Source organism: Homarus americanus, unplaced genomic scaffold, assembly GCF_018991925.1.
Source record: "Homarus americanus isolate GMGI-L3 unplaced genomic scaffold, GMGI_Hamer_2.0 scaffold55, whole genome shotgun sequence".
Taxonomy (NCBI): Eukaryota; Metazoa; Arthropoda; class Malacostraca; order Decapoda; family Nephropidae; genus Homarus; species Homarus americanus.
This window is the reverse complement of record NW_024713894.1, coordinates 102,501-130,000: the sequence shown is the minus strand read 5'-3', so window position 1 is coordinate 130,000 and position 27,500 is coordinate 102,501. Positions and strand designations below refer to the sequence as shown.

The following is a 27,500-nucleotide window of genomic DNA, read 5'->3' as shown; positions in this document are numbered from 1 at the left end:
GTTGTAGTGTAATTGCGTCTCTCTCTCTCTCCCTCTCTCTCTCTCTCTCTCTCTCTCTCTCTCTCTCTCTCTCTCTCTCTCTCTCTCTCTCTCTCTCTCTCTCTCTCTCTCTCTCCCACAGTACCTAACTCTCTCTCTCTCTCCCACAGTACCTAACTCTCTCTCTCTCTCTCCCACAGAGCCACAGTATCCATGGCATGGGGGAGGAGGACCGCCACAACAGACCCCACCAGGAGATGGGACAACTCACCATCGAGGAGAAGAAATTCCTTCTCTCGGTGGAACGGGGAGATGTGGCCGGTGTCCGCAGGTGAGTGTCTCTTAATGAGTGTGTCTTTACAGGTGTTGATTAATCCCCCAGCAGGTGTATCGGGTTTGTTTCTCTGCAGGTGTCCCATGATTGTCTCTCTGCAGGTGTCCTAGGATTGTTTCTCTGCAGGTTTCTTATGTTGATTAATTTCCATGCAGGTGTCCTTTCCCTCATACAGATGTCTCTTGCTAGTTATTATACAGGTGTTTAGCTTGATTAATCACTCAACAGGTGTCATTCCTTCGCTCTTTCCTCAGACAGGCATCTCTTGGTAGTCATTTTCCAGGTGTTGTCCAAGTTACAAACGTTAATTAATCTCTCTATAAGTATTCTTAGCTAGTTCCTCAACAGGTGTATCTTGTTAGTCAGGTTTTCTTCACAGGTGTCCTTGATTAGCGTCCCTACAGGTGTTCCTCCCTCGTTAGTTGTCATCACAGGTGTCCTTAATTAGCGTCCCAACAGGTGTTCCTCCCTCGTTAGTTGCCGTCATAGGTGTCCTTAATTAGCGTCCCTACAGGTGTTCCTTCCTCGTTAATTGCCATCATAGGTGTCCTTAATTAACGTCCATACAGGTGCTCTTCCGTCGTTAGTTGTCACCACAGGTACCCTTAATTAGCCCCTCCCCTTCCCTTTCCCCTTACAGGTATCCCTTGTCAGGTCCTCCACAGGTAAGTCATCGACCCGTGGGATTAATTGGTATCAGCAGGTGATCTTGGAAAGGGATGTGATCGCATTAGGAATCCTTTAAGGGGATTCAGATGTGTTATAGACCTATTTAACTCAGTGCTATTATGTGGGGTCATATATCGAATACTCTTATAGGGTTTCGAGTATATTATAGTATTATGATTGTCTTAAAAAGGTTTAGATCCTCTATGTACGGAATTCGATTGTGTTAGAGGTTCTTTAAAAGGATTCGATTGCATTTACTCTGTTAAAAACGATTGTAGGTTATTGAAAAGATTTAGCCTACGAACCTTTGAGAATACAGTAGATGCATATTCACTTAGAGACGTGAAGACTTAATCTACGAGCATTTGAGAATCACTCTTTGTATTGAAGATTAAATTAGATACGTTCTTTACATTTCTAGTTAGCTTAATGGCTCTTATCTTAATGAGCATCTAGGAATTCATCTTAATGTCTTAGCTAAAGTGACTCGGATGGATTAATACCTTGTCTAGTTATTTACCTTTGAGAGTTGATCTTTAAATTTACGAGTCATTCTGATATTTTTAGTTCAGACGCAAAAACAATTAAATTATAAGGCTTTCAGAATATATCCTTAAGTAAATTAGTGTTAAGCATTGTTATAATATCTCCCCAGTTAAGATATATTAAAATTTTATCTTACGATCCTCTGAAACACCCGGATCTTAAGAACTCAGGGAAGAGGCCATTTGAGTCGTGTCTTTTGTGAAGCTAAGATAGGAAGGTAGGGGGTTGTGTGTGTGTGTGTGTGTGTGTGTGTGTGTGTGTGTGTGTGTGTGTGTGTGTGTGTGTGTGTGTGTGTGTTTGGAGATATGAACGCTACGTGATTCTGTTATCATCAAAGATTCTTCCCCTCCTCTTCCTCCTCCATCTTCTCTCGTCTCTCCTCGTTACCTCCTTCTTGTATCTACCCTTCGTTTACCTCCAGAACAGATTAAAAATATACTACTCACCGGCATTCTCTGTCTGTCTGTCCTTATTATCCTATATTCCTCTCCACTTCATCTCATCTTTAATTCATGGAAGGCAGCCAGTCCGAAGACCACTATCTTGTCACACCACCCAACACCGATTTCCTCCCTCCTTTGCCTCCCCTCTCTCCTCTCCACCTCACTTCCCTTTCCCTCCTTCCTCCTGCCTCCCCCCCCTCCACCACCTAACCTCAGCGGCACTAAGAATGTAAATCCAATTAAGTTATAACACACTTTGGCTCATAATGACGGGGGAGGTGGTTTAGCGCTGTTTTAACCCCCACCTCTTTATTAGGCCAGCGTTAATGAATCTTCCCGACCGTCCCTTAAATACCTGGTGCCTTATTGGTTAATGATGAGGAAGACAGTCGGGAAATTTGGGAACCTTGTGGCGGGGAATTTATGTGTGGTGGAGAGGAATTTTTGTGGGTAATTTTTTTATTATCATTATCGTGGCGGGGATTTTTTTCGTTGGTGGGGACTTTTTTGTGATTTTTTTTTCTAATTATAATGATTTTATATATATATATATATATATATATATATATATATATATATATATATATATATATATATATATATATATATATATATATATATATATATATATATATATATATATATATATATATATATATTTTTTTTTTTTTTTGGGGGTTCTTGTTATTGGATGTTCGTGGCAGGGAATTTTGTTTTATTATTATTATCTTTTTTTTAATGGTCAGGGCAGAGTCTCTTTTTCTTTCTTTTTTCTTTTGCCTTTTTCCATGAACTTGGAGGGGAATTTTTATTTTAAGTTTTACGATCGTACAGGGAATTTTATGCTGTTTTTTTATGATCTGTGGTAGGGAATGTTTTCACTTGTAATGATCGTATAGGGAACTTTTTTTTTCTTTGCTGATTATTGACACGACAGAATTTTTTGATCACTAGGAGGGGAACTTTCGCTAACGTTGGGGGATTTTCTCTTAAAGGCGACAGGGAATTTTTTGTAGATATATAATGACCACAATGGGGATTTTTTCCTAATTACTGACGATCATGACAGGAAAATATCTATTAACTGCAGGTATAATTTCGTAGATAGGTAAAAAAAATTAAAACTAAAACTGGGAAGTTTTGTCAAGCTGGCGGGAAAATTTTGCCGATATATGATGGTCATGACATAAAATTTCATATTCATCTGAAGGTAAAATCTAGACATATGAATAAATTTAAGTATAAGACCGAGAAAAGGGATTTTTTTATCAACTGGTGGGGAATTTTTCCAGATATTTGGCGATTTTTACAGGGAATTTTTTGCTGTCTTAATTTCAACCAATCAGGAATAAGTTCTCAGTAAATTAACCAATAGGGAGCCAATTCCTTACAATTCAACCAATAGGGAGCAAGTTCTTGATAAGTCAACCAATAGGAATCCAATTTCTCATCATTTCAACCAATCAGGATCGATATCAGTTACGTCATAAACTCCACTCCATCAACCAATAGGGAGCCAATTCCTTACAATTCAACCAATAGGGAGCAAGTTCTTGATAAGTCAACCAATAGGAATCCAATTTCTCATCATTTCAACCAATCAGGATCGATATCAGTTACGTCACAGACTTTAAACCAACCCCGTTCACCAAATTGCACACCACACGGGCGAGCAACAGACGCAATAATGCAATCGTATGCAACAAGAGACGTCGTTTAATTCGGCAAAAAAGATGACTTAGGAAGCATTGCAATGGAAGGTGAAATATCAGATATGCATTACTTGTTTCCGATACGATTCCTGTGCCCTTGCCTTCCCAGCGTGTTGCAACATGAGACGGAATTGCAATAAATGTAACTTGGGGGAGTTTACGAGGTCCGTGTGTTGCATAAGTGATGGATTATTTAGTGTGTGTGTGTGTGTGTGTGTGTGTGTGTGTGTGTGTGTGTGTGTGTGTGTGTTAGTGTGTGTGTGTGTTGATATGTGTTTATTTGTATGTAGAATTCCCCCCCAATTTTTTTTTCAAAATTCCCAAGATCAACAGAATTACGAAAAAATACCTCACAGAATTAAACCAAATCTACAAAATTTCAATTAAAAATGGCACTGACATCTACAAAAATAAATCAGTCCTAGACGCTACATAATCTCCGGGAGTAGAAGGAATCTACAGAATTCACAGAGATCTACATAATTTCTGGAGCCTTGGGGACGTCTATAGAATTTTAGTAACCAAACGAACGAACGTGTTGGAGGGGTGAGAAGGGGGAAGGGGGAGAGAAAGGGAGAGAAGGGGAGAGGTGGGAGGGAGGGAGGGGGAGAGAAGGGGGAGGGGGAGGTGAGGAGGAGGGGAGAGAAGGGGAGGGGGGAGGTGAGGAGGAGGGAGAGAAGGGGAGGGGGAGAGAGGTGATGAGGGAGAGGGTGAAAGGTAGTGAGAAAGAATATGGAGGAAGGGAAGAGAGGGAGTTGGAAGGAGGGGGGAAAAAGGGGAAAAAGAAGTGGGAATAAAAGGTGAGTGAGAGAGGAAGGGAGAAGGAGTGGGAGGAAGGGGAAAGGGAAGGAGTGGGGAGGGTTTGAAGGGAAGGGAGAGAGGAAAGGGAAAAAGATGTAGAGGAAAGGGAGAAAGAAGAGAGAAAGAAAAGTGAAAGAGGGAGAAAGAGAGGGAGGGAGAGAGGAGGAGGGTGAGGAGAAGGGGGAGAAGGAGGACACTTGGTGGTTACTGAGGTAGAAGTCATGGTTAATATCTCTATGGTGAGGCTTATTTATCTGTTATCCTTCCTTCCTTCCTTCCTTCCTTCCTTCCTTCCTTCCTTCCTTCCTTCTTTCTTTCTTTCTTTCTTTCTTTCTTTCTTTCTTCATTCCTTTCTTCCTTTGTTTCTGTTTTCTTCCTTCTTGCACTTTTCTTCTTTTTTCATCACTTCCTTAGTTCTTCCTGCAGTTCATCTTCTTCCTTCATCTTCCTTCTCCTTCGTATTCCATTTCTCTTTCTCCTCCATCCACTTTCTTTCTAATTCTCCTTCTTTCCTCCTACTACTACCTCTTTCTTCTTCCTTCTCTCTCCCCTCTTTCTCATCTTCCTCTTCCTTCTACTACCTCCTCCTCCTCCTCCCCCCTACCACCATCTTCGGGTTCTGACGAATATTAAATGTTTAGTCTCCAGAATTAATTAACATATGGGTGAGATTTACGTCTGGAAATATATTCTTGAAGTGAATAAAAAACGAGCGGCTTTATGTACCAAACCTAAACCCGAACCCGAACCCGAACACGAACCCGAACCCGAACCCAAACATGATTTAACCTACCCTACCCTACCCTACCTTACCCTACCCTACCCTACCCTACCCTACCTTACCCTACCCTACCCTACCCTACCCAAGGAAAATTCGGTCAAGTTCCTTTTACCCGAATCCGAGAATTAATTCGGCCCGACGAAATGGCGTTCGACTTTTTTTCTTTTTTTTTTGGTCTGACTGTAATGGCCAATATCGATGATCGCACACCTCCAATTTCGAACGTTTTTACCTTTTCGCCTTTTTCTCTATCCCATAAATTATGTAAGATATTCCCTAGTGGTTATCATATCGTGTTTATAGGGGTTTGGTTAGGTTAGGTTACGTTAGGTTTTGGTTGGGTTTGGTTAGGTTAGGTTTGGTTAGGTGTTGGTTCGGTTAGGTCTGCCGACAGATCATTGACCACGATCTCTCTCTCTCTATCTCTCTCTCTCTCTCTCTCTCTCTCGTTAATCTCCCTGCATGTTCACGTCAATCTCCCTCAATAACCTGCGTTAATCACCCTCGTCCACTTATAAATATTGGCTGAAATCTCATAAAAAATTCCTATCAATAATCCCACCGTAAATCCCATCATAAATCCCAGCCTAAATCCCAGCATAAATCCCAGCATAAATCCCAGCACTTCCGCCCAGACGAAAGCTGTAACTCACACGTGGGAAATAAATCTTAGCTAAATAATCTCCCTTGGGGATAAAATAAAAACCGTGATAGAGGATAATTTATTTCCGAGAGAGAGAGAGAGAGAGAGAGAGAGAGAGAGAGAGAGAGAGATGCGTAATTAATAGCTAGTGATTGAAAGATATAAAAATAATTATTAGGATACATTACATAATAATAATAATAATAATAATAATAATAATAATAATAATAATAATAATAATAATAATAATAATAATAATAATAATAATAATAATAATAATAATAATAATAAAGAAAAATAATAAGAAAAAAATATGGAATTATAATATAATATAAAATAATAATAACATCCAAAAATGAAGGTGAAAAATATCCCTCGGTTCATCGACTTTTTGAGCAGAATTTCCCCACCATTTTTCCTCGGTGATTTTTACCTCATTCTTTACTCAGTGTTTTTACGGGGAAAATTGGCCACTGATTTTCCTTGTTCCTGCTCTACTTTGATGGGGATGAGGGGGTCTAATTTTGTGATGGGGCTGAGGGGTCTTATTTTCTTGATGGGGGAACTGAAATATGGTCTTTTTTCTTGATGGGAGGCTGAAATATGGTCTTTTTTCTTGATGGGGTCTGAAATAGGGTCTTATTTTCTTGATGGGGGGCTGAGATAGGGTCTTATTTTCTTGATGGGGGCTGAAATAGGGTCTTATTTTCTTAATGGGGGACTGAAATAGGGTCTTATTTTCTTGATGGGGGCTGAGGTAGGGTCTTATTTTCTTGATATTATTCCTTATTGATGGTGGGTGAAATTGGGTAGTGATTTTCCGATTTATTAGTCTATCATGCGGAATAAAAATTGGCAAATACGACTCTCTCTCTCTCATAACCCTATCAGTACCGTCATATACCTCTAACTGTCTGGTTGTCTGTCTGTTTATCTGTGTGTGTGTGTGTAATAATAATAATAATAATTTACGGTTTATTAAAAAAGTTCTGCAGCCCGAAGGCTGAAAATATACATTGGACATAAATGACTTATTACATACATTGGTGGTTTAACAAAAGCCTTCATTAGAGAAAGGTAAAGGAATATACAGTGAACATACAGATTATTGTAGGTGTTGAACAGCAAACACGTAGTGTAGTAACTCCCTCCCAGATGGTGTTAGGAGGGACCTCACGTGGTGTAGTAGTTCCCTCACAAATGGTGTTATGAGGGACTTCACGTGGTGTAGTAACTCCTTCACATATGATGTTGTGAGGGGCCTGACGTGGTGTAGTAATTCCCTCACAGATGGTGTTATATGAGTGAGGTTTGGTCCCAGGCCTTCCTATCGTAGACGGATTAACACATCGCTGGTTGTTGGGTCTCACGGGCCGTTATCACTGGGTACCTGGGACCTCACTGTGTGAAGGTTAACTTGGGTGCGACTATTACTGTTGAGTTGTTCTCACTGACTTAAGCACTGTTCACCTTTGTTTAACACTGGTTCCGTTCCTTTCCTAAATGAAATAGTAACTTCTGGCGAGAACTTGTTGATATTCCTGTGGGGAGGAGGGTTCAGGGAGGGTTAGTATGGGCCAACACAACAGTTGACCTGGCTGCTCCGAGAGGAGCGCCAGGTACATCTTGACCCTTCGGTGGTCAAGGATGTAGTGTGTGTGTGTGTGTGTGTGTGTGTGTGGTTGTGTGTGTGTGTGTGTGTGTGTGTGCGTCTGTCTGTCTAACAAATCGCCATCATAGGAGACTACACAACGTTCGATGGTCAATGTTTATCAAGTAGGCTATTCCCACACTAGGTAGGTAGGTAGGGAGGTAGGGAGGTAGGTAGATAGGTAGGTAGGTAGGTAGGTGGGTAGGTAGGTAGGGTGGGTAGGTAGGTAGGTAGGTAGGTGGGTAGGTGGGTAGGTGGGGTAGGTAGGTAGGTAGGTGGGTGAAGGAGGGGTAGGTGGGTAGGTAGGTGGGTAGGTAGGTAGGTAGGTAGGTAGGTGGAGGGAGGGGAGGGAGGGAGGATGGTTGGTGTGTTGCGAGGAGGAGGGGACGTAGGTGAGGGAAAAGGGGAGGGAGGGAGTGGTAGGAGAGGGAGGAAAGGGGAGGGAGGTGGTAGGGAGAGGGGAGGAAAGAGATCATACCTTATGGGTGGTCAAGACACTTCCATGGCCACGTTAAAGAATGACGTCACGACTAAACCATAAGACCAACTGATCCTTCCTCAAGAGTGACGTAAGTGGTGACGTCAATGTTTACGTCAGTGGTCGCTGGGTTATAAAAGTGACACCCCGCCGCCATTACTACTCCCCTCTCTCTCTCTATCAAGTTTTATAATTAAAGAATTTTTTTACTTTTTATAATTTTTATTCATAATTAATTGGTTATTGATGTTTTCTCATTTATAGAATTGCTGAAATGTATTTATTATTATTGTTATTATTATTATTATTATTATTATTTTTTTTATTATTATTATTATTATTATTATTATTATTATTATTATTATTATTATTATTATTATTATTATTATTATTATTATTATTATTATTATTATTATTATTATTATTATACTTAGGTGCGACAGGTGAAGGAATCAATGAAGTTTATTGAAAAAAGATTAATAACTACGAACCTAAAAGAAAACAAGATTAAATAAAAGAAAAAAAAACAGGGTAGAGAAAATAGAACAGAGAATTAAGATAAAAATAAAGTATATAATAAGAGAAGATATAATGAAGGGTATAAATAAACATTTGACAAATATGAACTTTAAAATAATATATGTATGAGGATTAACTGTGTGTGTGTGTGTGTGTGTGTGTGTGTGTGTGTGTGTGTGTGTGTGTGTAAAGGAGAGGGTGTTGTTAGTGTACTTGAGGGTGAGGGGAGGTGAGGAGAGTTAAGGGGGATTATACACGCAAGAATGACATCATTTCCTCCCCCTTACCTCTCCCCCTTACCCCTTTTCCCCTACTCCTCCCACTACCCCTACCCCTACCCCTACCCCTCCCGCTTGTTTTGTTTATTTGTTGTTGTGTGGTGAGAGAGAAAGAAAGAATGAGAGAGACAGAGAGAGGGAGAAAGAGAGAGAGACAGACAGACAGAAGAATAAGCGAGCCATAGCGAGGGAGAATAAAAGAGAGGATAGGAGAGGGAGAGTGAGAGGAAGGGAGAGAGGGAAGTAAGGGAGAGAGAAGGAAGGGAGGAAGATTGTTTAAGACCCCTGAAGACATTACTAGCTAACGGGAAGACATTGAGGAGTTTTTTCAATTGGAATAAACTTTTCGACTGAGACAGCAAGTTTAATGTTTGTTTGGGGTGAGTGTGAATGGGGTGGGGGAGAGAGGGAGGAGAGAGATGGGTGGGGAGGAGAGGGGAGGTGTAGGGAGAGAGAGAGAGGGACAGGTGAGCAGAGAGAGGGGAGAGAGAGGGGAGGTAGGGAAAGGGGAGAGATAGAGAGAGAGGGGGGTGATAGAATGTGGTTAGAGAGAGGGGGGGGGAGATAGAGAGAAGGAAAAAAATAGTGAGAGATAGAGATAAAAATTGTGAGATAGAGAGAGAAATAACAATGAGAGATAGATTGAGAAAGAGATGGTGAGAGATAGAGAGATAGTGAGAGATAGAGAGATGGTGAGAGATAGAGAGATGGTGAGAGATAGAGAGATGGTGAGAGATAGAGAGATGGTGAGAGATAGAGAGATAGTGAGAGATGGTGAGAGATAGAGAGATAGAGAATCATTACTTATTATCCCATATTATTGTTTTATTTTGTTCATTGTTTTTGTTTTCACATAGGCGGAGTCCAGGAGCGAGAGCCATCTATTGCCGGGCCTTGCTTAAGTAAAGAGTGACGTGTGTTGTTTGTGTGGCCTTGCTTAAGTAAAGAGTGACGTGTGTTGTTTGTGTGGCCTTGCTTAAGTAAAGAGTGACGTGTGTTGTTTGTGTGGCCTTGCTTAAGTAAAGAGTGAAGTGTGTTGTTTGTGTGGCCTTGCTTAAGTAAAGAGTGAAGTGTGTTGTTTGTGTGGCCTTGCTTAAGTAAAGAGTGAAGTGTGTTGTTTGTGTGGCCTTGCTTAAGTAAAGAGTGAGTGTGTTGTTTGTGTGGCCTTGCTAAGTAAGAGTGAAGTGTTGTTGTTTGTGGCCTTGCTTGGTAAAAGGTGAAGTGTGTTGTTTGTGTGGCCTTGCTTAAGTAAAGGTGAAGCGTGTTGTTTGTGTGGCCTTGTTAAGTAAGAGTGACGTGTGTGTTGTTTGTGTGGCCTTGCTTAAGTAAGAGTGAAGTGTGTTGTTTGTGGCTTGCTTAGAAGTAAAGAGTGAAGTGTGTTGTTTGTGTGGCCTTGCTTAAGTAAAAGAGTGAAGTGTGTTGTTTGTGTGGCCTTGCTTAAGTAAGAGTGAAGTGTGTTGTTTGTGTGGCCTTGCTTAAGTAAAGAGTGAAGTGTGTTGTTTGTGTGGCCTTGCTTAGTAAAAGAGTGAAGTGTGTTGTTTGTGTGGCCTTGCTTAAGTAAAAGAGTGAATGTGTTTGTTTGTGTGGCCTTGCTTAAGTAAGAGTGACGTGTGTTTTTTTTGTGGCCTTGCTTAAGTAAAGAGTGAAGTGTGTTGTTGTTTGTGTGGCCTTGCTTAAGTAAAGAGTGGTGTGTTGTTTGTGTTGCCTTGCTTGAAGTAAAAGAGTGAAGTGTGTGTTGTTTGTGTGGCCTTGCTTAAGTAAAGAGTGAAGTGTGTTGTTGTTTGTGTGGCCTTGCTTGAGTAAAGAGTGAAGTGTGTTTGTTTGTGTGGCCTTGCTTAAGTAAAGAGTGACGTGTGTTGTTGTTTGTGTGGCCTTGCTTATAAAGAGTGAATGTGTTGTTGTTTGTGTGGCCTTGCTTAAGTAAAAGGAAGTGAAGCGTGTTGTTGTTTGTGTGGCCTTGGCAAGTAAAGTGACGTGTGTTGTTTGTGTGGCCTTGCTTAAGTAAGAGTGAAGTGTGTTGTTGTTTGTTGTGGCCTTGAGTAAAGTGAAGCGTGTTGTTGTTTGTGTGGCCTTGCTTAGTAAGAGTGAAGTGTGTTGTTTGTGTGTGGCCTTGTAAGTAAGAGTGAAGTGTGTTGTTGTTTGTGTGTGGCCTTGCTTGGTAAAGAGTGAAGTGTGTTGTTTGTGTGGCCTTGCTTAAGTAAGAGTGAGTGTGTTGTTTGTGTGGCCTTTCTTAAGTAAAAGAAATTAGGCGTGTTTTTTGTTTGTGTGGCCTTGCTTAAGTAAAGAGTGAAGTGTGTTTGTTGGCCTTGTTTAAGTAAAGTGACGTGTGTTGTTTGTGTGGCCTTGCTTAAGTAAAAGAGTGAAGTGTGTTGTTTGTGTGGCCTTGCTTAGTAAGAGTGACGTGTGTGTTGTTGTTTTGTGTGGCCTTAAGTAAAAGAGTGAAGTGTGTTGTTGTTTGTGTGGCCTTGCTTAGTAAAAGAGTGAAGTGTGTTGTTTGTGTGGCCTTAGTAAAAGAGTGGTGTGTTGTTTGTTGGCCTTGCTTAAGTAAAGAGTGAAGCGTGTTGTTTGTGTGGCCTTGCTTAAGTAAAGAGTGAAGTGTGTTTGTGTGGCCTTGCTTAGTAAAAGTGAGCGTGTTGTTTGTGTGGCCTTGCTTAAGTAAAAAGAGTGAAGTGTGTTGTTTGTGTGGCCTTGAAGTAAAGTGACGTGTGTTGTTTGTGTGGCCTTGCTTAAGTAAGAGTGAAGTGTGTGTTGTGTGGCCTTGGTAAAGAGTGAAGTGTGTTGTTTGTGTGGCCTTGCTTAAGTAAAGAGTGAAGTGTGTTGTTTGTGTGGCCTTGCTTAAGTAAAGAGTGAAGTGTGTTGTTGTTTGTGTGGCCTTGCTTAAGTAAAGAGTGAAGTGTGTTGTTTTGTGTGCTTAAGTAAAGAGTGAAGTGTGTTGTTTGTGTGGCTTGCTTAAAGTAAAGAGTGAAGTGTGTTGTTTTGTGTGGCCTTGCTTAAGTAAAAGTGAAGTGTGTTGTTTGTGTGGCCTTGCTTAAGTAAGAGTGAAGTGTGTTGTTTGTGTGGCCTTGCTTAACTAAATCAGAAATTGGTATGTGTGTGTGTGTGTGTGTGTTTATTAAATTACAACTCCAGGTTATAATATGTATATACAACAACAGTCTCCGTCACCAATCCTGTAGCACAAGTGAGGCACAAATAGGCCTATGGGAGGGAGGAGGAGGAGGAGGAGGAGGAGGAGGAGGAGGAGGAGGAGGAGGAGGAGGACTGCTGTGTGCCTCGTCTCAGTCCGCTGGGGGCCTTTGATGACGTCATATTGTAAAGCCTAATCCTGGTAGTGACGTCATATGGTGAGGTCCAGTCCAGGTAGTGACGTCATATGGTGAGGTCCAGTCCAGGTAGTGACGTCATATGATGAGGTCTAGTCCAGGTAGTGACGTCATATTGAAACCATTCCAGAGTTATGTTTTTCACGGGTATTTTTTTTAGCGCGTTTGATAATTGAGCCGAGCGAGGAAATGTCTCTATTTTTGTGCCGGGTTTTTGTCCATTTTATATCTGATACTGACCTTTAGCATGTTATTCTGTGTAGCTCTCTCTTCTCTCTCTTCTCTCTCTCTCTCTCTCTCTCTCTCTCTCTCTCTCTCTCTCTCTCTCTAATTATTTCATTACTCCTTCGTTCTTCCTCCTCTCCCTTATCTGTTTCTTTCTCTTCTTCTCTTATCCTCCTCTTCCTCCCACACTTTCTTCTCTCCCTCCTTCACCTCCTTCACTCCCTTTCGTGGCTCGCAATGATGAAAAATCACAGAAACTCCCACAAGAAGAAGCTCGTAGACCCATTTAGAATCTGTTGGCTGAGGTCCAGGGTGAGGGGAGGAGGGAGGGAGGGAGGAGAGGAGGGTGGAAGAGGAGGGTGGGATTGAGATAAGGGAGGTGAGGAAGAGAGGGAGGATAGGGGAGAGAGAGAGGCTAAAGTAAGGGAAAAGGAGGAACTTAAGGGAGGAAAGGAGAAGATGGATATGATAGGCAGTGAGAGAGAGAGAGGAAGAAAGAGGAAGGAGAAAGGAAAAAGGGAGGGAATGGTAGAGGATGAATAAGGAGGGAGAGAGAGAGAGAGAGCCTACTACTGTACTTGATGCTTTTTGGATTCCTGAACTTCAAAAATATCATTTGGGGAGGTGAATGACCTGCTTGGTGATGGTGGTGGTGGTGGTGGTGGGAGGTAGTGGTGGTGGTGGTAGTGTGGTGGTGGTGGTGGTTGTGGTGTGGTGGTGGTGGTGGTGGTGGTGGTGAGGTGGTGGTGGTGGTGTTGGGTGGTTGTGTGTGGGAGGTAGTGGTGGTGGTGGTGGTGGTGGTGATGGTGGTGGTGGTGGTGGTGGTGGTGGTGGTGGTGGTGGAGGTAGTGGTGGTGGTGTGGTTGTGGTGGTGGTGGTGGTGGAGGTAGTCGTAAATTAGATATGCAGTGAGTGAAGTGAAGTGGTGATATACTCTGCTGGTGGTGAACTAATAGTGGTAGTTTTGAGTTATGGTAATGGTAGGTGGTAGTGGTGGTAGGATCACTTTTCAATATCTTTCAATCATTTCACCCATCCACCATCACCCAACCCATTCACTTTCTCCCATCCACCATCACCCATCCACCGTCCACTCATCCACCATCACCCATCCACCATCACCCATCCACCATCAACCATCCACCATCACCCATCCACCATCACCCATCCACCACCATCCACCCATCACCATCCACCATCACCATCCACCATCACCCATCCACCATCACCCATCCACCATCACCCATCCACCATCACCCATCCACCATCACCCATCCACCATCACCCATCCACCATCACCCATCCACCATCACCCACCCACCGTCCACCATCCACCATCACCCATCCACCATCACCAATCCACCATCACCCATCCACCATCACCCATCCACCATCACCAACCACCATCACCCAATCCACCATCAACCCATCCACCATCACCCCATCCACCATCACCATCCACCATCACCCATCCACCATCACTCATCCACCATCACCATCCACCATCACCCATCCACCGTCCACCCTCATCCACCATCACCCATCCACCGTCCACCATCCACCATCACCCATCCACCGTCCACTCATCCACCATCACCCAGCCACCATCCACCTCTCCTCTGTGCTATCATCTCGTCCTTCTTGCTTTATTTGTGTTCCATCGTCTTTTATAGTTTCCTCCACTCTCCGTTTTCATTATTTTAAGATTTGTTTTTATGATTTTTGGGGGGGATTTAGTTGTCTCTTTTATGTCTCTTTTTTCGTTTTTTTAAGTTATCCGTTTTTTATGTCTTTGGTTTTCCGTTTTCTTTATGTCTGTTAAGTTTCCCATTTTTGTATTTCTGTTAAGAGCTGTTTTTTATGAGTTTTATGATTTCCGTTTTCGTTTCTTTTCTCGTTTATTTAATGTTTCTCTCATTGTCGTTGTTTATGGCTTTCTGGTTCTCGTTTTCTGTGATTTCTTGATACTTTTTTTTATTTTAGTCTCCCATTTTCTTTAACTTAAATCCTCCCTTTCTTTAACTTCCAGACTTGTGTTTTCCTAGTCACAAATTCTATTTTTCTATGACATTTGCCTTTCAGTTTTTCCCACAAGACTCCATGAGAACTCCCCATAACTTTCCGTAACTCGTAATAGTTGTGAGAAGTCTTGGATTTACAGAAGGAATTTAGGCCCAGTAGATTTTGCCAAAAAGTTGAGTCGTCATAGATTGGTCGGGGAGGAAAATAATTACTAGATATCTGAAGCTTCATCCTCAGTGTGTTGTATCTTTATGGTTAGGTTAGGTTGGTCTGTCTGTCTGTCTATCTGTCTGTCTGTCTGTCTGTCTGTCTATATTCTAACATAATTATTCGTCTCTCTCTCTCTCTCAAAATATCTATCTATCTATCTATCTATCTATCTATCACACTGGACTCCCCACAAAACACCACCAAACACTAACTCTTTATCTCAACAAACTATAAATTAACATTATCACATAACATCAAATCTCTAGACACAAGTTAAAAAAAAAAATTTGTATACGTCACCTGATCTTAATTAACGGTCCACCTGGTGTTAATTAACGGAGTAGGTAACTTATTTGTCAGAGTTACATTTCCATAATAAATCTTAATTTTAGTTTAATTTAATGGTAAAAAAAAAACAAGTATATTGATTTTTTATGGTAATTTTTTTTTTTTAGTTTATGTATGAATGGATCAATAGACACACACACACACACACACACACACACACACACACACACACACAGTCAAAGAAAGAGCTACAGACAGACACACAGACACAGAGAAAAAATAAACACACTATTTCCAGATAACACAGTAGTTGAGAGAGAGAGAGAGAGAGAGAGAGAGAGAGAGAGAGAGAGAGAGAGAGAGGATTTCTTTACCTGAACTTTCACCATTAGGGAGATATTAGACGACACTTGACGTCTAATATATAGAGACTTAATGATATATGAGACTTATAATACCTTCACCTGTCCTTAATTTGAGACTTTTATTACCGTCTGGACTTTTGTTTTCAGGAGTTTGGGGATTTTATTCGCTGCGAGAGGAGATTTTAGGAGAGGTGGTTGTTGTTATTGTTGTAGTTGTTGTGGTTTTTGTGAGAGTGAGTAGGGGAAGGTTTGGTGAGAGAGTGGAATATATTTGAAGGAAACACACAGAGAGAGAGAGAGAGAGAGGGAGAGAGAGAGAGTCTGGATGAATGATAAGAAAACAGACAGACTTCTCTCTCCCAACAAAAATCATCGATAATAATAATAATAATAATAATATAATACAATAATAATAATAATAATAATAATAATAATAATAATAATAATATAATAATAATAATAATTAACTATAGAACTCACCTCTTCCTGTCACTATCACCCCCTCCCACATGTACCATATTCCTCCTCACTAACCTCCTCTCCCACATGCTCATATTCTCCCAGTCACCATCTTCAAGTTCATATCTCTAGCCCCTATACCCGCGCTGGTAACGGTGGGGTGTAGAGTGACAATATCCTGTGTGACTCGCGAGCAATATTCTGCAAAGGAGGAACCAGCAGGCACCGTGGAGGAGGAGGAGGAGGAAGAGAAGATGAAGGAAGGGTATGGGGAGAAGGGAAGTTGGTTGACGATTTTGTTTTACTACTAAAAGAACACACACACACACACACACACACACACACACACACACACACACAAAACCATCACCAACCCTTAAAACGAAAAAAACAAAATCATGACATCCACTAAGTCTATTTCACATTCTCCGGGAGGGAGGGGGTGGGATGGGGAGAGGGAGAGGGGGTGAGGGGGCTCGCTTTTACAACCCGAGTGCCATAAACCCGTGTTATCCCGCGACCCCCTCACCTAAACACTCACCCCAAACAAAAGAGTTAAACACGGCGTCAAAATCACAGTGAGAAGGGGGAGGAGTCTGGTGGCCTTGTGACTCGGGTTTCTACCACCAGGGGGCTTACTACAGTATATAGACCCTAGGCTGATGTGTTTACAAGGTAGTGCACAAAAAAATCCCCGGCTTAACCCCATCACGTTTATCTCTCTCCCCGTCTCTCTCTTCTCATCCCTTCCTTCATCCCCTTCACACTCTTCCCTCTTCATTCCCTTCCTAACCTCTTCCCTCCTCTTCCTTTCTCCACTGGTATCCAACGGTCTAAAATCGGCAGGAAAATAGTTTTATGTGCCATTGAAAAACTGACAGGTATTGTGTCAACAAGGATTAGCGAGGGACAAATACACTATGTTTCTCTATGGTGGAATGGGTTATGAATGTGTGTATTAAAATGTATATGACTTTGTGTTATATACGTGGGTGTGTGTGTGTGTGTGTGTGTGTGTGTGTGTGTGTATTCAGCTATGTAAATAAGTGTATAAATAGAAAAAGAAATACACAGCGTATTTTTGGGTGTGTAGTGTATAAAGTGAGTTTTAGTGTATTCTTTATGTATGATACAACGACGTATATCTGGTACACACACACACACACACACACACACACAACACACACACACACACACACACACACACACACACACACACACACACACACACACACAGCTATTTAATATCTACGAGAACGAAGATGAAAGAAAAATACTTTGAAAATAGGGATCCAGCACCTTTGTTGGCCGAGGGGGGGGGGAGAGAGAGAGAGAGAGAGGGAGGAGAGGAGAGGGGGAGAGAGAGAGAGAGAGGTGGTGGAAGATGGCCGATATAGGATATGAAAAGTAGCCGGATAGGATAATGAGCTGCTCACATAAGAGGGGCAATCAGCCGGCTAGAGGGTAACTGGGCGGCTATGAAGGACAACTGGCCGGCTAGAAGGGATAACTGGCCGGATATGAAGGGTAACCAGCCGGCCGGATAGGGGGAGGCCGATATGGGTGCTGATGGTTATGGGATACTCTGCCGTTCAAGGAGGAATGTTGATTGTCGGAGGGAGGCGCCAGGAATGAGGGAGATTGGTGGAGCAGAGGCTGTTGAAGGGAGAGAGAGGGGGAGAGAGGGAGAGAGAGGGAGAGAGAGGGAGAGGGAGATTGAAGAGAGAGAGACAGACAGACAGAGTGAGAGTGAGAATGAGAGAGTGAGGAGAGACAGAAGAAAAACACCCACGTCAAAGCGCCTAGAACTTATACAAGAAAAACACTTTAATTTAGAATCTTTTAAAAATTCATAAATGACAACAACACAATGCATCAGTCACTCGAGGCAAGTTTCCATCAGTCATAACAAGAGGAACAGTGAACCATTATGAGGGACGTGTGTGTGTGTGTGTGTGTGTGTGTGTGTGTGTGTGTGTGTGTGTGTGTGTGTGTGAGAGAGAGATGGAGAGATTTGATCACATTAGGTTGAGATGTTGGCGATTAATTCATGGGAGAAAATTTCCTGAGACGTCTCTTGTATCTCTCTCTCTCTCTCTCTCTCTCACACACACACCTTCCTCCAGCTGAGTTGCCGGAAGTTTTTTGTCCAGTTAATGGATTTAAGCTTTAAAGGCATGGGTTCCAGTGTGTTGCAACCACAGATGTATATATATATAAACATTATGAATTATGTGTGTGTGTGTGTGTGTGTGTGTGTGTACAGGAGGATATCACTTGATTGTTCATTTATAACTCTGACTTTGGTGGTAGCCCTCTCTACAAGATAAAGAAGGAAGAAGAGGAGGAGGAGGAGAAGAAGGAGGAGGAATAAGAGGAAAAAGGAGGTGTAAGAGGTGGAAGAGGTAGAAAAAGGTGGCACAGCACTCAGCCTCCCTCACCAGGAGAAAGTGGCGAGCTATGTCTCACTCAACTCTTTACAAACACACTAAAATGGTCCTCAGCCAGATGACATGTTTCTCCCTGCCTAATGCCCAAATCTCACAGCTGATTGATAGATAGATAGATAGAACGGACAGACAGACAGACAGACAGACAGACAGACAGACAGACAGTTTCTAGACAACCCAGCCCTATCATCCATCCTAACACCACCTAGCACCACCCCTAGCACCCACCCCTAGCACCCACCCCTAGCACCCACCCCTAGCACCCACCCCTAGCACCCAGCCAGATGAGGGAGGTTTCCTATATCCGGCCCAAAGCCAGATCTAAATTTACCTTCACTTGAGGAATTGTGGTTTTCGATATCCTGTTCAACAGCTGTCGCCTGTGAGGGCCAGGGAGGGGGGTGGGCTGCCGGGTACTGGTGTGAACTGGGGAGAGAGAGAGGAGAGAGAAGCCCGACTGTGCGACTTTGATGTTTAAAAATTAATTAGTGGCAGAAGGTGGTGACTAGTTACACCTGGAAACTCTTTATGAATGGACGTAATTTTTTTTTTCTGCCTTGATGTTGAGTAGGAGATAATGGTGAGGGGTGAGGAGGGGAGAAGGGGGGAAGGTGAGAGGAGGAGGGAGGGGGAGAGGGGGAGGTGAAAGGGGATTTTCTCGTGTGTCTGATTTTTTTATTACTTTATCTTATTTTTTCTGATATTTTGAGGATTTTTTTTTTAGTTTCTTTTGATATTGTGGAGTAGCCGTTAGGACAGACAGGCAGACAGACAGACAGACAGACAGACAGACAGACAGACAGACAGACAGATAGACAGACAGATACTTTGATATACTAATACAGATCGTTGAGTTGGTTTTAATATCAAAGTTAATCTCATGTTTGCTAAGGTGTGTGGGTTACCTGCTCTCACATCAATAGCGGTATGGTGAATCAAACTTAATCACTGCACTTAGAGAATCCTAGGAAGAGGGGGTGAGGAGGGGGTGTAGGGGAGGGGGTGAGGGAGGGGGTATAGGGGAGGAGGGGTGAGGGAGGGGTTGTAGGGGGAGGGGGGGGGTGGCGAAGATGAAAAGAGCCTTCTAACTTATCAATGTTATCAGTTAGACATAAGACACTACTGATAAGGAAAGAGAAATAGTAAGATTAAGTTGAGATAAGGATGAGAGTCAGTGAAAGAGGTGAGAAGGATGGCAGGATCGTAGGATATCTTCTCATCTTCCTACAGGATAATCTCAGCTAAAGGTCAGGGTCAAGGCTGTTAAGAGAGAGATTCCTAGGTGATATAAGAGACGTATTTAACTACAGGTGTGTGAGGTGTAGTACGTCGGGCAGGTGGTTAATTAATGATAGATCCAATTATCCTGTGTTAAGTATCTTCTCTCTCTCTCTCTCTCTCTCTCTCTCTCTCTCTCTCTCTCTCTCTCTCGAGTTCAGAGGAGAAAGAAAAACTCATTACCAAGCCTTAAACCTTCTTGCAAACTGTCTAGTATTACACGAGAGAGAGAGAGAGAGAGAGAGATTATGGCCAATGGTTCATTAGAAACTAATTTACAAGTTGGATGGTAACGTTGATAGAATTGGTAACATTGCTGAGGTTGGTAGCACGGAATTGGTAACACTGACGGTGATGATAACATAGACAGACTTGGTAACACTGATAAGGTTGGTAACACATAATTGGTAACACTGATATAGGGTTTTAATGTACCTAGATAGGCAGTCATCAGGCGGGTGAGCCAGGTGGGACATTACTACAAACACCGGTACGACTCTTAACAGCTCAATTACACCCTAACTACACAATTACATTCCTCTGAACGCTCATCATCACGGCTGATATGAAGAGCAAGAGAATATTTCGGCAAAGTTATGTTTTTGGGGGGATTTTTTGTTTTTTTGTAATTTAGTGAGCCGAGATGGGAAAAAAATTACTCTCTCTCTCTCTCTCTCTCTCTCTCTCTCTCTCTCTCTCTCTTTAAGATATTGTTATGTTTCACTATCATTCGTAAGACAAGAAAAATTGCTAATTTTTTTTTGTCTCAGGAGAAGGAGATAGAGAGACAATGAGAGGTAGTGAGAGATGAAGGAGATAGTGAGGACTGAGAGAGATTATGGGAGATAGTGAGAGATGAAGGAGAAGGAAGATTAAGGGGAGACACTGATAGACGATGGTCATTAGAGAGAGAGAGAGAGAACAGAAGAACACATTTCCTGAGGCTCACTATACACTAGACTCTAACAGCTCACCAGGGTCTTCTTCAGCGTCTACTTCAGGTAATATAGTGGTAACATCTCCCTGGTCGAGTGCAGGAGACAGGGAGAGAGTGGGAGGGAGAGAGGGAGATGGATAGAAGGAGTGAGAGGGAGAGGAGACAGAGAGTGGGGGAAACGAGAGAAAGTGAGAGGGAGATAACAAAATAAAGAATGAGAAGAAGAGAAGAAGAAAGAGAATGTAAGTGAGAGGGAGAGATCGAGACATGGTTGAGGACCTAGACTAGCCAACAGGAGACACACCAAATACCTTAACTGGACGACAAGATACAGGACTTCTTCAGGAATTTTCATTTAATAAAACAAAATTCCTTCCTCGGGGTTAAAGGAACCAAAATTCTTGAGGTCATTAAGGTGGAGTCATTTAAACCCCTCCCCATCCCCCTCCTCCAGGCTAGCGGGACTCCTTCAGCGCCTACTTCAGTTAATAAAGTAACCAGCACTCTCCTACATGTTGGTGACGCAGGAAGCCAATACTTGAAACCACTTAACTGTGAACGTGAGGAGCATCTCGGCTCCCCTGGCCAATCACAGCTGCCCGGGCTCCCTGATTCACTCGCCTTTTATTAATGAGATAACCAATGAGCCAACCAGCTGGGACTTTGGGTGGGGGAGGGGGTTTTGAGCCAATCAGCTTGGACTTCGTGGGAGCCATGAACCAATCAACTAAGACTTTAGAGGCCATGGACCAATCAGCTAAAACTTGAGGGGGAGGGGGCGTGAACCAATCAACTCAGACTTTAAACTCTAAAGTTTCGAAGTTATGAACCAATCAACTATACCTTTAGAGACCATAGACCAATCAACTAGGACTTTAGAAGCCATGGACCAATCAGCTAGGACTTGAAGGAGGCCCTGGACCAATCAACTAAGTCTTTAGAGACCATGGACAAATCAGCTGGAACTTTGGGGTGTCATGATCGTTACCCGGGTTAATCTCTCTGATGAAATATATTGTGTTTTCTCATCTGTTTTATTTATTTTATTCATTTGTATATTTATATATTTTTCGTTCTTTTATTTTTCTTCATTTTAAAACAATTTCATATTTGTACCTTACATTTTTTTCTTATTCATTAGAGTCTGCCGTATTTATTCTGTCACCCCGTCACTCATATCTGTCACTCTATCATCCTGTCACTCTATCATCCCGTCACTCTCCCCGCCGTCACTCTCACACCGTCACTCTCACTCTGTCACTCTCACTCTGTCACTCTCACACCGTCACTCCACACCGCCACTCACACCGTCACCTCACTCTGTCACTCTCACACCGTCACTCTCACTCTGTCACACACCGTCACCTCTAATTCAGTCACTCTCTACACCGTCACCTCACACTCTGTCACTTTCACACCGTTACCTTGCCACCGTCACTCTCACACCGTCACTCTCACTCTGTCACTCTCACACCGTCACTCTCACACCGTCGTCACTCTCACACCGTCACTCTCACTCTGTCACTCTCACACCGTCACTCTCACACCGTCGTCACTCTCACACCGTCACTCTCACTCCGTCACTCACAAAACTCAATATTTTATAACTGAATAACATTTTTCCTCGTCAACTTCATTTGCTGAATTAAAACAAAACCATTCTGGGGATTTTTCGTTGTCAGATTAGTTGTATGGGATTACGTCCGCTATATCTGGATTAACTCGAAACAAAGTGTGGATTAAGTGTGAGTCATAAGCTGCTTCAGTGTGGGGTCAGTCAGTCACCTTCACCCCACTTAATAAAATAGCCAATTCCCTCCCTCTCTTCTTCCCTCTCCTCATCCTCCTCCTTTCTTCTTCTTCTCATACCTCCTCCCCCACCCCTGTATACCACTGACTAGAAAACCCAAATGAGGACCTCCTCGTCAGATATATATTTCTGTCTTTCACCTTCATCGTGTCTTTTGAAGCTACGACAAAGACGGATCTCTCTTCACAGTCGTCATCATCACAGCCTCACTTCCACCGCTTTATAGACCAGACCAACAGGATTATTAAGAAAGCGCTCCACCCTCACAAAGAATGTTACCACGAGCTGGGTGAATGTTATTGACACATTCTATTGAACTACAGTAAACATTCAGTCATCAATGTTTACACAACACTACCTCGATGTTCTGCTTGAGTGAGTGTGTTTGGGAATGCTTGGCTTGAGAGTGTGTTTGGGAATGCTTGGCTTGAGAGTGTGTTTGAGTGTTGGTATTTATCACCCGCGTGTGTGTGTGTGTGTGTGTGTGTGTAAGCCTCAGATCACTATTATATCTGGCTCAATATATATGGTGTCACCCGATAGGTATTGTGTACAGTGGCCGGATAGAAACGTCATCCTAGTATGGGATTGCGTGGGATTAGGGGAAGGATTGTGGCCAGATGGAGAGTGAGGGATGGATGAGAGAGGAGAGAGAGAGAGAGGGGGGGAGGAATTTCAATGATAAAGCTACATTTAATTAGTTCCGTGTATCCACCTTACCTGACCTTACTGATCGTGTTGGTCGCTCCTGAGTTGTTGGTTTCATTGAAGTGCCACTAACCACCATGTCCCATTACCTGTGTCCCATTAACGCCACAAAATACGCCACTAACCACCATATCCTACGTGTCCTCCTCACAGGATGCTGCTGCGGTGCTCGGAGTCCGGGATTATGATGAATTTAAACTGTGTGGATCCTTTAGGACGCTCTGCTCTTCTTATGGCCATCGACAACGAGAACCTGGAGATGGTGGAACTCCTCAGAGTTTAAGGTGAGGGGTCTCTCTCTCTCCTACACCTATATAACTGAAACATAAATTCCAGATCATATAACAAAACCTCTTAAATTTCTAGCTTATCTCCACTCATCTCTATCTCCATTTATCTCCTACAGGTGGAGACTAAAGACGCCCTCCTCCATGCTATCAGTGAAGAGTACGTGGAGGCCGTGGAGGTGTTGTTGGAACATGAGGAGACCGTACACACCCCAGGAGAACCACACGTGAGTTGAACTTCCCCACCTTGGAGACCACTGTGTCGTTCTCTTAACCCCTGTGTGTGTGTGTGTGTGTGTGTGTGTGTGTGTGTGTGTAGCTATATTGTTATATCGTGTTTTTTTACATGTACGTCAAAGCCCTCATGTGTGTATCTATATGTATGTGTAGTCCCTATGATTCAGATCCACCCCCCTCATAATCCTTAAGGGTCATTAACAATTCACTAATCTTAACCAATCAGTGAGGAGAACCTGACAATTAACTAATTCCCATATACAAACATTAACACAACCAGCACTGTATGCTTTAAACAACCCGTAATTAAATTCTCTCGTTACACACTGGACAAGGGAAGTTTTTAATCCTAGTTGACGTTTTCATTAAATTGTTTAATAGTGTAAAAAAAGTGAAATTGAATTCGTATTATTTTTTTTATTCTGACGATCAGCATCAGTTGGTAAGTCACCAGGGGGAAAAATGGCTTAATTTCATTTAGATTTTTTGAAGGGTAACTGTATTGGTGTTTGAATTATTTCGTAAAGGTGCAATTTTGAGAGATTAGCGTAATAAATAATAATAATAACAATAAAAAATAATAATAATAAATTAATAAATAAATAAATAAGATAATAATAATAATAATAATAATAATAATAATAATAATAATAATAATAATAATAATAATAATAATAATAATAATAATAATAATAATAATAATAATAATAATAATAATAATAATAAAAGTTGGTAGTGGATAAGAATATTTAATTATTTTAGCGCTGTTCTGTTTACAATGACGTCACACTCGTTGTTTACATTCTACGCGGTTGGCAGCCCTGCTCACTCGCCCGCCATTAAACACATCGCTTAAACAACACATTTATCCACATTATAATGTTCCTCCACGCTGATAACTTTATTTACTCTCTAAACAACACGAAACAATTATAGAATTTACCCTTAATTGTAGCGTTGAGGTCAGATTTTCACTGTTATATTTGTGGGGTTAAAATAGTAGTTATATACTTTATTATATTTTACGGTTACCTTAAAGTTTATCAATTAATTGGTGAAATATGGTTACAAATCTCACCTGTGTAAAGTAATATGGCTCCCAGTTTTACCTAACCTAACCTAACCTATGTATGTCCGTCAGGTATAACACATAATAAACCCTTGAGTATCATGTATCACTTAGTATCATAATGTTTCTTAGGTTTTTGAACGATGTATTTTGGTGCTTTCCTACACATCACGAAAAGTTTCACGTCGACATTGGATTTTTGCCAATTTTTCCCAACTTCTGACAGTAAATGGTCTTTAAAATTCAATTATTCTTTAACTCAGTGTTTTACTGCTTCCTACTCAGTGCGGTTTAACCAAGTTCCTCTTCTGTTTTAATGTGTGTGATATATGACGTCAGCCATGGTTTATTACGTCACTCACTGGTTATGACGTCAGCCATGGTTTATGACGTCACTCACTGTTTATGATGTTAGCCACTGGTTATGACGTCATCCATCGGATAAAAAGTTACACAATAGGTCTAAAAAATATTTCCAAGTGTTATTGTCGTTCTGCCTGTGTCTCATTTATCACTGTTATTTCCTTGTGTGTTGTTTGGTGTCTGTACGTCCTCGTGTCTCAGTTATAGGAGTTATAATATAGTTAGAGTAATAATAATAATAATAATAAGGATTAATGTATTATTATTATTGTTGGTAGTAGTCGTAGTAGTACTAGTAGTATGTTAGTATCATTATGGTAAAATTATCGAAAAGTATCGTAAAATATCACTATTAGTCTCTATTCAAACAAACTCTTTTTATGTTGTATTTTCTATCGAACAAATAAACTCTTTATAATTCTTTTAAATATTCTACGCTTTTTGATGTTCTTTTATTTTTTTTTATCTGGATTTAAATGTTTACAATAGCTAAATATTATGATTTCCTTCAACTAATCTAACTTTCTCTCTCCTCTGCTGCAGCATAGAAAGCTTTCGACATTTGCTTTCTACGGTGTGCCAATTTTATGCTTTGCTTAATGCTTTCTTTCATTTAGCCTTCCCTGAGCAGCTTAAACAAGGTAACATGTCACAGTACTAAGCTTGCTGCTATTGTCTGTAGCGTCTGTGAAGCTCTGGTGAGGAACGTAACGTCTGTCTTTCGTTTATTGTACTTGGAGTTTCGTTCGTCATTTGTTTCCTGAAGTTCTTATCGTTTTCAGTGTTTATTCCCTGTTGGTTACTTGGAGGATTCGATCGTTTAATGTCTCTGGGGAGTTTCGTTCGTTTATTATCATCGGGTATTTCTTTTATCTATTGCCATATATAAAGTTTAATTCGTCTTTTGTCATTGAGATTTTTAGCCGTCTTTTGTTTTAGAGTTTTTTATCCGTCTATTGTCACAGACTTCCATCCGTCTATTGTCCCTGTAGCACCCCCTCCCCCTAATAAAAAAAATAAAAAAATAAAAAAATAATCCGTGGAATCAAGTGAGTTTTTATCCTCGTTTTAACTTTGACGATAAAATTAACCAATAAAAATACATTCAATATTTTTCTTATCACTTCTGTTTACTATAAGATCGAGGAGAATTTCTTTATCCGTTTATTTTGATAGTGAAATATTGTTCATGGAATCAGGCGCGGTAAGAATTGTTCACTCGCTCGATGTTTTGATTTTTAAGTGTTCGTTCAGAAGGTGTGTGTGTGTGTGTGTGTGTGTGTGTGTGTGTGTGTGTGTGTATGGCCTTGTTCTTCTCCGTGTGTGTTTATATAGTTCTTGTAGGTGGTTAGTGATATACCACTACCACTATCACCAATGCTTCCAGAACACGAGAACTTACTTGGTCAGGCCGTATGGTAATAAAGGAGGCAGGTGCCCACTCAACACGATATTACAGAACTTGTACATTAATCTTGTGTCTGTCATTTTGTGGTATGGCGGTAATTCTCTCTCTCTCACACACACACACACTCAGGGTCAAGAGGTCATACAGTCAACGCCTCTGTCTTGGTTGAATGACTCTCTGAAATTAAAGTGAGTTGTTTAACCCACTCTTCGCTTAACACACTCCTCACTTAACGCACTCTTCGCTTAACACACTCTTCGTTTAACACACTCTTCTCTTAACACACTCTTCGCTTAACACACTCTTCGCTTAACCCTCTCTTCGCTTAACACACTCTTCGCTTAACCCTCTCTTCGCTTAACACACTCTTCTCTTAACACACTCTTCCCTTAACACACTCCTCTCTTAAGTTGACTACCGGTCATTCTTACCTCTCGTAAAACTTAATGAGTCTTCATCTGAAATTTCAAACGTTGGCTCAAGGAAAGGAAAAATATCCCTCAGCCGCTTCATTAGAGACGATCCTTCCTTAACTAAACCTATTATTTCCTGTCTGGTTCTTCTTCTTCTTCTTATTCTTCTTCTTCTTCTTCTTCTTCTTCTTCTTCTTCTTCTTCTTCTTCTTCTTCTTCTTCCTACTCCAAATCTTCTTCTTCTTCTTCTTCTTCTTCTTCTTCTTTTTCTTCCTACTCCAAATCTTCTTCTTCTTCTTCTTCTTCTTCTTTTTCTTCTTTCTTCTTTCTTCTTCTTCTTTCTTCTTCTTTTTCTTCCTACCCAAATCTTTCTTCTTCTTCTTCTTCTTCTTTCTTCTTCTTTCTTTCTTTTTCTTCCTACCCAAATCTTCTTCTTCTTCTTTCTTCTTCTTTCTTTCTCTTCCTACTCCAATTTCTTCTTCTTCTTCTTCTTCTTCTTCCTCAAATTCCTTCTTCTTTTTCTTCCTTAATCTTCTTTCTTTTCTTCTACATTTACCTCATTCATCTCTTCCCTCAAATCATTCAATCATACCTAGATCACAATTCACTCTCCATCTCTACACATTCATCATACTTTCAGCTAATTCATTTCTCTTTCCTTTATCTAATTTCCTCCTTCGTTAGATTTTCGCCACTCTGCTCACCTAACTCATTGTCTCTCTTAGTGAGTTATATTAGCCGGAGGACTGTGTGTGTAATTTGTTACATCACGGGGGAGTGGTCATTAAGATAGGCTAGGTTGATAACAAGTTGG

General features: G+C 41.5%; 1 protein-coding gene across 1 annotated transcript in view; it reads left to right on the top strand.

The window, feature by feature from the left end:
• LOC121874988 (transient receptor potential-gamma protein-like) overlaps positions 1–27,500 on the top strand; it is a 135,516-nt gene that overhangs the window by 60,913 nt on the left and 47,103 nt on the right. Inside the window, 3 exon segments of the mRNA XM_042379342.1 lie at positions 180–310; positions 23,063–23,186; positions 23,316–23,423. Coding sequence (XP_042235276.1) covers positions 180–310; positions 23,063–23,186; positions 23,316–23,423 — 363 coding nt within the window.